General features: G+C 36.0%; 2 protein-coding genes across 2 annotated transcripts; both read left to right on the top strand.

The window, feature by feature from the left end:
* Positions 1–311: 311 nt before the first annotated feature.
* Positions 312–1,229, top strand: LOC110146536 (taste receptor type 2 member 31-like). The gene has a single exon (XM_020907441.2). The coding sequence runs from the start codon at positions 312–314 to the stop codon at positions 1,227–1,229; it is 918 nt and encodes a 305-aa protein (XP_020763100.2).
* A 3,450-nt stretch (positions 1,230–4,679) lies between these two features.
* LOC139030673 (taste receptor type 2 member 19-like) lies at positions 4,680–5,600 on the top strand. The gene is given in 1 exon segment (XM_070454173.1): positions 4,680–5,600. A coding segment is annotated over 1 exon segment (921 nt).
* Positions 5,601–11,794: the final 6,194 nt, after the last annotated feature.

Raw genomic sequence — 11,794 nt, 5'->3', positions numbered from 1 at the left:
TGAGAATTCTTATTTCATTTCAACATCAGGTAAGAGATAACCCATCCCACAAATGTGAGTGCAAGGACACAGTGTGCATGAAGTGGAGTCAATATGAGCTGTTAAGTAACAGCAATTATTACATCAAGACAGCACTGAGCTCTTTCATTTACATATGCTGGTACTTTCCTGCTTGACATTGGCCACAGAAGTTAAAAGAACCAAGAACTCCACTGCACATCCCAAAATCAGCTGCACGAAGAATTTAAGGTCAGAATATTGAAGGATTCAGTACAGTGATATTAGACTTAGCTTTTTTTTCTCCCCTAGACATGATAACTCTACTATCGACCATTTTTTCTGTCCTAGGAATAATACAATTTGTTCTGGGAAATTTTGCCAATGGCTTCATAGCACTGGTGAACTGCATTGACTGGGTCAAGAGACAAAAGATCTCCTCAACTGACGGGATTGTCACTGCTGTGGCAGTATCTAGAATTGTTTTGCTCTATGTCATGGTAATACATTGGTATTTAATTTTGCTTAATCCAGCTTTATATAGTTTAAAAGTAAGAACTATTGTTCATGTTGCCTGGACAATAAGCAATCATTATAGCACCTGGCTTGCTACTAGCCTCAGTATATTTTATTTGTTGAAGATAGCTAATTTCTCTAGCCTAACTTTTCTTCACCTGAAGTTGAGAGTTAAAAGTGTAGTTCTCATGATGCTTCTGGGAGCTTCTTTCATTTTGGTTTTACAAGTTGTAGTTATAAGCATAAGTGGGACTATGCAGAGAAGTGAATATGAAGGAAACTTCACACAGAAGACCAAACTGAGGGATATTTTATGGCTTTCACATGTGACCTTGTTCATTCTAGGAAACCTCATACCCTTTACTATGTCCTTGACATCTTTTCTGCTACTAATCTTTTCCCTGTGGAAACATCTCAGGAAGATGCAGCTCAATGGCAAAGAATTCCAAGATCCCAGTACCAAGGTCCATATAAAAGCCATGCAAGTGGTCATCTCCTTTCTCTTGCTATTTGCCTTTTACTTCCTGGTTCTAATCATATCAATCTGGAGTCCAAAAAAGTTGCATGAGGAACCGTTTCTCTTGCTTTTCCCAACAGTTGAAGTCATCTATCCTTCAGTCCACTCATTTATCATGATTTGGGGAAACAGAAAGTTAACACAGGCCTTTCTCTTGTTTCTGTGGCAACTGGGGTGCTGGCTGAAAGATAGGAAATAGGTGGGCATCACGTGTCTTCTAGAAAAAAATGAATGGATGGAATCTGTAACATTTTATACTTTCTACTCCTTTTTTAATTCTTAATTCTTATGTCATTGAGTAATGCCCACAGGTTTACCTAGAAAAGTTTTTCACCTAAGCTTATCACAAAAAGTGTGTATGTATGTGTTTAAGAAAATGGTGATTACTTTACCATTAACTAAGATTTTTCAGGTAAGCAATATATTTTTACAAAATATTGTGCAATTTATCAGGATGATGAAGCATTGTGTTTTTCACATACATCCATTGTTTGTATGGTAATGACTGAATTTTAAACACACTGAGGATGTATGGATGTGAGATTTGGACTGTAAAGAAAGCTGAGCACTGAAGAATTAATGCTTTTGAACTGTGGTATTGGAGAAGACTCTTGAGATTCCCTTGAACTTCAAGGATATCCAACCAGTCCATCCTAAAGAAAATCAGTCCTGAATATTCATTGGAAGGATTGATGCTGAAGCTGAAACTCTAATACTTTGGCCACCTGATGGGAAGAGCTGATTCATTTGAAAAGACCCTGATGCTGGGAAAAATTGAAGGCAGGAGGAGAAGGGGATGACAGAGGATAAGATGGTTGGATGGCATCACCAACTTGAAGGACATAAGTTTGAGTAAGCTCTGGGAGTTGGTGATGGACAGCGAAGCCTGGTGTGCTGCAGTCCTTGGGGTCACAAAGAATCAGACACAACTGAGTGACTGAAGTGAACTGAACTGATGTATAATTGGGATAGATATTATTTTATCATGTATTTTTACTTCATAGTCAATACAGAGTAATTAGAAATGTGGTTAGGAAAGGAGAACCACCTTAAATTCAAAAGTAATAAACAGATTTTGGGTATATTATATATGTGTATAATAAATTTCACTGAAGAATATTAGATTTTTATAAGTAGGCTAACCTTAGGAAAAAATGAAGTCCTATGATAGGGGTGAGCTTCCCTGGTAGCTCAGATGGTAAAGAATCTGTCTGCAATGCAGAGAGACCCATGCTTGATCCCTGGGTCTGGAAAATCATCTGGAGGAGGAAATGGCAACCAACTCCAGTATTCTTGGCTGGAGAATTCCATGAACAGAGGAGCCTGGTGGGCCCCAGTCCATGGGGTCACAAAGAGTCAGATACGACTGAGTGACTAACACTTCCATGATAGGGGTGAAGCAGAAAAAATAATCATGACTTGTTTTTAATGCTGTAGCATTACCACACTCAGTTAAGAAAATCATTTCTTATAATTTTTGTATTATGATTAAAACTATATAATGAAATATTAATACATGTAATATATAATAGAAATTTTGTACCTTAGAGAATTTTTGTATTGTGTATAGGGTTGCAAAGAGTTGGACATGACCAAAACGATTGAGTATGTGAAGCATGCATATTGGGTGGTCTCACTGTCATTGATGTACTATAGTTTGCTCATTTGAATGGTGTTTTGAGATCAAGTTTTGTCCCTTGACTTTCCCCATAATGACAGATAAGCTGTTATTCAAGAAAAGTTACTCATATTATTTCCAGTAAATGAGGTTTTTGAGAAGCAAATATGATGTCAAAGACAAGAATATCTTGTAATATATAGGGATATATCTAGCAAATACTGATTACTATTATTATAGTCATCAAAATGAAGATTATTCTGGTAAAAATAGTATGTTTCCTTTAAACTTCAATTACTGACATTCATTTGTACAAAGTTATTTTTACTTTATGAATTATTTTCAGTTACCTACCTTCCTTTATCTAGACCAAGTTGAATTATTGTTACTTTTTATGTGTTTTCTTCTTTGGTTCTATAGTCAATTGAGGCTGCTGATTATAAAGATGATGATAAAATTTCATTCTTAAAATCACAATTTTAATTCTGAAAAATGGCTCTTAGAAACTCCTACTTAGGGGTTTTCATGCTTTTTAAAATTATTTTAGGGAACTCAGAGGTGAAACTTTGGTAGAGAATCTTTCTTGATCACCATTTAAGCAAACCAAATTCTATTCTTTTATACATATTATAACAAAAGAGCACATCAGATGTTACAATAAAAGAAGAAATAGTCACTCTTGTTGGCAGAAAAATCACATAGTAAGTCATTTTAAAGGAATTGAAATGTTTTTCACAATGTTAGCTAAGGACCAGTGTGATAATAGAAGATGGCCTTTATTGAAATGGAAAGGAAACCACAATAAAAACAAAAAAGTACTTCAAAATGAATAGTTTTCAACCCATTAATCATCAGTAGTGGTATTTGGGATGGGAGTTTTTTTTCACTCAGAAGAAATGTGAAGCATACAAGATAAGGACTCTGTTTTTTTTAATCTATGAAATTCATAGTTGGCATTTGGGGAAATGCATTGACTGGAATAAAGAACTGAGCCAACTGGGAAGACACTGGAAAATCAACTTCATTAATCTCATTCTCACCAGCTTACCCATAACTAGGATATATTTCTTAATCTTGGTACAGATTGATTAATATCTACTTTGATGCTTTATGCAGAGCTACATAACACTGGTCAAACTGGGAAAAATAATATTCAGCTTTGTGTAATGATCCACCACTTGAGTGTCTTGTTTGACATATGCCTCAGCATCTTGTCTTTCCTGAAGATAGCTACTTTTTCCCAACCTCTTATTCTGTGGTTAAAGTGGCAGCTTTTGTAATTTCAAGGCAGGCTCAGAAAGTATTTCAATTTAGTTTCCAAAAATGAGAGCTAGATCTCATAGTGCATGGTTTCAGGAATAGAACTCAGTTCCTGGATGACTAAAAATAGTAGCAGTTGTCCAATATTTCCCACTTATTCAGCTCTCCAACGCCTACCCTTTATTCCGCATGTAAAATTTACAAAAAGTCCTGATTCTGTCTTAAAAAAGAAAGTTTCCAACACTATATTAGGTGTTTGTTTTGCATTACAAATCACCTCAAGATCCTAATGATTATCCTAATAACATAGAGCATAGCTATGATCAAGCTTGATCAAATCACTTAAGCTTTCACTGTGCATCCTCTGCATTGGGTTTCAAAATTTTCCTCACTAACAACAAAAGTTGATGAACACAAATTATGAAGAGGTAGACGGGAAATTTTGTAAAACGATGAGTACTTATTTGCATCTGGCAAATGAGAATTTGTATTTTACTTCAAAGTCACTTATGAAGTGATCCATTCCATGGGAGGGCACAATGTATATGAAGAGAGCTAATTTGAGCTGCTAGGGAATAGCAGTGTTTTTCATCGAGATGTCACTGAACTCTTCCAATATTATTTCCTGGTGCTTTTCTGCTTGACATTCATCACAGAGTTTGAAAGAAATAAGAACTTCACTGCACATCCAGAAATCAACCTCAGAAAGAATTTAAGGTCAGAATATGGAAGGAATCGCAACAGTGACATTAGACTTGGATTTTTTTAGACATGATAACTTTAGTATTGAGCATTCTTTCCATTCTATCAGTGACAGAATTTGTTTTGGGAAATTTCGCAAAAGGCTTCATAGCACTGGTGAACTGCAATGACTGGGTCAGGAGACAAAAGATCTCCTCAGCTGATGGGCTTCTCACTGCTCTGGCAGTCTGCAGAATTTTTTTGCTCTGGACAATATTAATAAACTGGTATGCAACTATGTATAATCCAGCTTTATATAGTTTAAGAATTATTATCCATGTTGCCTGGACAGTAAGCAACCATTTTAGTAACTGGCTTGCTACTAGCCTCAGTATATTTTATTTGCTCAAGATAGCTAATTTCTCCAGCCTAATTTTTCTTCACCTGAAGTGGAGAGTTAAACGTGTAGAGAGTTAAAAGATGATGTTGGGGGCTTCAGTGATTTTGCTTTTTGAAGTTGCAGTGTCAAGTATAGATGAGACTATTCAGACAAGTGAATATGAGAGAAACATCACTGAGAAGACCAAATTAAGGGACATTTTACACCTTTCAAATATGACCCTGCTCACACTAACAAATTTCATACCCTTCACTATGTCCCTGACATCTTTTCTGCTGCTAATCTTTTCCCTGTGGAAACATCTCAGGAAGATGAAGCTCAACGGCAAAGGATCCCAAGATCTCAGCACCAAGGTCCACATAAAAGCCATGCAAATTGTCATCTCCTTTCTTTTCCTGTTTGCCATTTACACTCTGACTGTAATTTTAACAATTTGGAATTCTAATGAGCTGCAGAAGGAACTGGTCCGAATGCTTTTCCAGGCTTTTGCAATGACCTATCCTTCAATGCACTCATTTTTCCTGATTTGGACAAACAGGAAATTAACACAGACCTTTCTGTCATTTCTGTGGCAGCCAAGATGCTCGCTAAAAATAAAAGGAACTAGGTAGAGACATATGTCGTCTCACAGAAAATTAAAGTATGAAGTCTGTTACATTTTATACTTTCTTCTGCTTTTTGAAAAAATGTGTTATAATTGAGTAAATATCCAAAGGTTTACCTAGATACCTAGAAAAGCCTTCTACCCAAGCTAATCACAAAAATTGTCTTTGTGTGTGTTTATGAAAGATATAAGAAAGATGATAAAATTGCGTTCATGCATTCTAAGTGATTTCATTCATGTCCGACTCATTGAGACCCTGTGGCCCACCAGGCTCCTCTGTCTCTGGAATTTTCCAGGCAAGAATATTGGAATGGGTTGCCATTTCCTCCTCCAGGGGATCTTTCCGACCCAGAGATTGATCTTAGTCTCCTGCGTCTCCTGAAATGGCAAGTGGGTTCTTTACCATTAGCACCATCTGGGAAGCCCTGATAGTAAGATTCAGTTCAGTTCAGTTCAGTTCAGTCGCTCAATCGTATCTGACTCTGCAACCCCATGAATCGCAGCACGCCAGGCCTCCATCACAAACTCCCGGAGTTTACTCAAACTCTTGCCCATCTAGTCAGTGATGCCATCCAGCCATTTCATCCTCTGTCGTCCCCTTCTCCTCCTGCCCCCAATCCCTCCCAGCATCAGGGTCTTTTCCAATGAGTCAACTCTTCGCATGAGGTGGCCAAAGTATTGGAGTTTCAGCTTCAGCATCAGTCCTTCCAATGAACACCCAGGACTTATCTCCTTCAGGATGGACTGGTTGGATCCCCTTGAAGTCCAAGGGACTCTCAAGATATTAAGATTACTATACTACTAACCAATATATTTCAGATAAACATTCTAACTGTATAAAATATTATGTGAAATTCCTCAGGATTATGAAGCAATATGTGTTTCACCTACATATTCTATGTTATCGCCTTCCGATTGAAAAATTTATAATCTACAGTTATGAATTTTAAAGAACTGACAACTTAGGAATTCATCGTTATTTTCCACTCTAAGTGGCACTACAGTGTGTTTAGATTTTATTGCTTGAGCCTCCAATTGTTTGGATGGTAATGATCTTCAATTGTAGATCACACATTGAGGATATGTATTTGAGATAGATGTTGTTCCATCATCACTTACTTCCATCAATCACTTACTTTATGGTTATTCAAGAGTAATTGGCAACATTGTTGGGAAAAGATGCCCACAATAAAATTCAAGAATAACAATCATATTTAGATAAATTTTACATATGTGTACAATCAACTCTATAGAGGACTATTAAATACACAGACAAAAAAACTTAGAAAAAAAATCAGTTCTGTTATAAGGATGAAGAAGAAAATATTCATCATGACTTGTTTTCAGTGCTGCTATATTTCCACATGCAGTAAGGAAAGTCACTTTTTACAATTTTTAACTAAGAAGACATGTTGAAATGTACATATGATGTCAGATTATTCATTTTCCCCCTAAACCACCTGGGGCTTCCTCTGAAATGCTAATCATCTCCTCCTACCTAAAAATTCCTTTTAACCTTGAGACAAGAAGACACAGATCTTCCCTATCTTAAAAATACATTTGGTATAAGAATAGTAAAAATTTTTGCTATATGATTGAATGACTTTTCTGCATGTATTAAAGTAGTATCTATGCTGTCTATGCAATAATTATAGGAAATGTCTTCAAGATCTGTTTTATAGTAATCTCATGGAAAATGATGAAACAGAAAAAGTGTGTTGACACAGTATTGATAACAATTTTCACTAGAGGAAAGAAATGTATAACCTTGATCGACAACCGAATTTACATGTCTATATTAATTCTTAGTTATATTTCTAATTCTTAGAAATTATAACAACATGATCTAAACTTAAGGTAAATCATTTCCACATCTGATTTATTCATTGTTTTTAATTATCTCTCTGTCCTAGGACAATGTAAACCCTACAATGTGGGGATCATGTTTACCTGTTTCCTACCCCATCTTTAGACATAAAAAACAGTATATAGAAGAATTCATCCAAATGATATTCTAGTCACTAAATGAATGAATAAACTATGAGGGTGGAAAACCAATGAAAATGAAACTGATCACAAACTCTGCAGGTCACATGGATTTCCTAGTTCTGTTCCTCACCATTCAATTCCCTCTACAAAATCTACACAATCTCAATTCCAGTTTCTGAATTAGACTGAGTAGACAAACTGTTGCCACAAATAGGTTCTCAAGCATAAAGTGATTCAAACACAGGGCACATTTCATTTTGCCCTTTGAAGAGTACTGGTATGTCTGAGTGGCCTTCTTTAGACAGTTGAATAACAGGAATCAGGCCAATCAAGTTTACCATCTTTATCATGCGGTTTCTAAGATCCGCTTGGAGTTATTTCCATACAAGAAAGCTGGGAGAAAAAGGTGTGGGGCATATTGTCCATGGGGAAGTTTTTGGAATGGGTCTAAAAAGAGTGGACATAATTTTCACTTATGTGACATTGTTCAGATTTTGATCAGCTTGCCACAACCATGTGTTAGGGGAGCAGGAAATGTGGTCACTCTCCAGCCCAGAATGAACAACATGGAATTGAGATGGTGGAAGTGGGAGGGCACTTAGTTATATTTCAATTAAAATAGCAACAAGTCACTGTAAAAGAAAAGAAATTTCTCCATTAAGAAGCATGGTGTAGCTTGTTCACATCGTTTTGATAATATCTACATGCCCTTACATCTGTCTTTTTTTTTTTTTTTTAAGGGAATTTATTTTTATTTTTATTTTTTTCCATTTATTTTTATTAGTTGGAGGCTAATTATTTTACAACATTGCAGTGGTTTTTGTCATATATTGAAATGAATTAGCCATGGATTTACATGTATTCCCCATCCCGGTCCCCCCTCCCACCTCCCTCTCCACCCCATCCCTCTAGGTCTTCCCAGTGCACCAGGCCCGAGCACTTGTCTCATGCATCCAACCTGGGCTGGTGATCTGTTTCACGTTTTGAGTTCTTTTTTTCTGTTTCTTCATCAGCTGCAAAGAATTCAAGTTCACCCTACATGTTTGTGTCTTCATAAAGTCATAGAGATTGTGCACTGTAGCACTTGTAGCTTCCTCATGTATTTTGCCTGTCTCTTCTGTTTGTGATTTCTGATTTAGCTAGTATAATGTTCTGTTCTAATGTTTCTAGTTATTTTTCCTAGGACTTGAGTGTGAAATGTGAACTATCCATAATTTCTTTATTCCTATAAATTATATAGAATCAACAAAATTCTTGACAGAAGGATCCTATTGATGAATGGCAAGTAAAGTCTGAGCTATATAATTTTTTTTCTAGCAATTCTTATTCAAAATCCAAAATATTTGCATTCAAATATATGACTCAGGGGAGATAAAAGCACAGTTTGGTGGAAACCAGTTCTCTCATATTTGTGTGTTTACATAGCTGAATCATCCTTTTAGTCTTAGCAGAAATGGGAAATTGCAGCTGGCATCAAGGATAAATGAACATTATTAATGTTTACTCTGGAAATTATATAGCTACTGACTGTAAGTCATAAAAAAGATACTCATGAAGCTTTGTATCTGTTAACAGGACCTTTTGATGTAGCACTGGAAATACAGTTTAAGTAGAAGAGACTACTCTTTCTATGAATATCTTCACAACTAAATCATGTTGCAGAATTTTAACTGTTCTTTTTGAAATTATGATGAAAACAGGAAAGAAAGCATCATTAATGTTTGTAAGTCTACAACTGTTTTTCTATAAAGCTGTCAGTGAAGCACAATAAGGGAAATATTTTAATACAAATGATAATATACAGAGAAAACCCAAAAGAAACTATCAGAAAATTACTAGAGCTAATCAGAAAATTCAGCAAAGTTGTGGGATACAAGGTCAATACACAGAAACCACTTGCACTCCTATATACTAACAATGAAAAATCAGAAAGAGAAATTAAAGAATCAATACTATTCATTATTGCAACAAAAAGAATAAAATATCTAGGAATAAACCTACCTAAGGAAATAAAAGACCTGTATACAGAATACTATAAGACACTGATGAAAGAAATGAAAGACAACATAAACAGACTGAAAAATATTCCATGTTCCTGGGTGGGAAGAATCAATATTGTGAAAATGATTATATTACCAAATACAATCTACAGATTCATTGTGATCCCTATCAAATTATCAATTGCATTTTTCACAGAACTAGAACAAAATTTCACAATTCGTATGGAAACACAAAAGACCCTGAATAGCCAAAGCAGTCTTAAGAAAGAAGAATGGAGCTGGAAGGAATCAACTTTTCTGAATTCAGACAAAGCTACAGTCATCAACAGACTATGGTACTGGCACAGAAACAGAAATATAGACCAATGGAACAGTATAGAAAGCCCAGAAGTAAACCCATGCACCTATGGCTACCTTGTTTTTTGACAAAGAAGACAAGAATATGCAACAGGGCAAAGACAGCCTCTTCAATAAGTGGTGCTGGAAAACTGGACAGCTACATGCAAAAGAATGAAATCAGATCACTACCTAATGCCATAAACAAAGATAAACTCAAAATAGATGAAAAACCTGAATATAAGACCAGAAACTATTAAACTCTTAGAGGAGAACATAGGCAGAACACTCAATGACATAAATCCCAGCAAGATCTTCTATGCCTGCTAAAGTAATGGAAATAAAAACAAAAATAAACAAGTGGGACCTAATTAAACTTAAAAGCTTTTGCACAACGAAGGAAACTACAAACAAGGTGAAAAGACAACCCTCAAAATGGGAGACAAATGATAAATAATTAATTTCCAAAATATACAAGCAGCTTATACAACTCAATACCAGAAAAGCAAACAACACAGTCAAAAAGTGAGAAAGGGACCTGAAGAGACCTTTCTCCAAAGAAGACATACGGATGGCTAACAAGCACATGAAAAGATGCTCAATATCACTCATCAGAGAAATGCAAATCAAAACTACAATGAGATACCACCTCACACCAGTCAGAATGGCCATCATCAAAAAGTCTGCAAACAATAAATGCTGGAGAGGGTGTGGAGAAAAGGGAACACTCTTGCATTGCTGGTGGGACTGTAAACTGATACAGTTTACTATGGAAGACAATATGGAGACTCCTTAAAAAGCTAGGACTAAAACCACCATATGATCCAGCAACCCCACTCCTAGGCATGTACCCTGAGGAAATCCAAACTGAAAGACACACATGTACCCCAATATTCACTGCAGCTCTATTTACAATAGCTAGAACATAGAAGCAACTTAGATGTCCATCATCTAAGTTGTCCATCTAATATTTGACATAAGCATGGATATAGAAGCTGTGGTACATATATACAGTGGAATACTACTCAGTCATAAAAAGGAACACATTTAAATCTGTTCTAATGAGGTGGATGAAACTAGAGCCTATTATACAGAGTGAAGTAAGTCAGAAAGAGAAATATAAATATCATGTACTAATGCATATAGTTGGAATCTAGAAAGACGGTACTGATGAATTTATTTTCAGGGCAGCAGTGGAGAAACAGGCATAGAGAACAGACCTATGGACAAGGTGGGAGGAGAGGAGGGAGAAGGGGAGATGTAAGGAGAGAGTAACATAGAAATTTATAATACAACATGTAAAACAGACAGCCAATGGGAATTTTCTGTAAAACTCAGGGAACTCAAACAGGGGTTCTGCAACAGGCTGAAGGGTGGGGCGGAAAGGGAGATGGGAGGGAGGTCTTAGAGGGAGGGGGCATGGGTATACCTATGGCTGATTCTTCTTGATGTCTGAAAGAAAACCACAAAATTCTGTAAAGCAATTGTCCTTCAGTTAAAAAATAGAAAAAAAAATTAAATTAAAAAAAAAAAAAACAGAAAAATAGTTACCTAGTCATCTCCTGCAGCTAGTTGGCAGATCAATTTCAGCCAGACTGGGCATATTTATCATTTATAGAACTTTTTTTTATATGTTGAACCAATTGCTTGACTGTTTCATTAATCAAATTTCTGCTATGAAATTCATCTGGCAGATTGATTAAACTCTTTAATTTCAAGCAACCCATTCCACAATCTCCAGTCTCAACAGTTGTGGCCCCTCAGTTTTCATTTCAATCCCAAAGAAGTGCAGTGCCAAAGGATGTTCAAACTACTGCATGATTGTACTCTTCACAAGCTAGAAAGGTAATGCTCAAAATCCTTCAAACTAGTCTTC

This window comes from Odocoileus virginianus, chromosome 23, assembly GCF_023699985.2.
Source record: "Odocoileus virginianus isolate 20LAN1187 ecotype Illinois chromosome 23, Ovbor_1.2, whole genome shotgun sequence".
In the NCBI taxonomy this organism is placed as follows: Eukaryota; Metazoa; Chordata; class Mammalia; order Artiodactyla; family Cervidae; genus Odocoileus; species Odocoileus virginianus.
The sequence above is the reverse complement of the archived record's forward strand: the minus strand, read 5'-3'. Positions and strand labels throughout refer to the sequence as shown.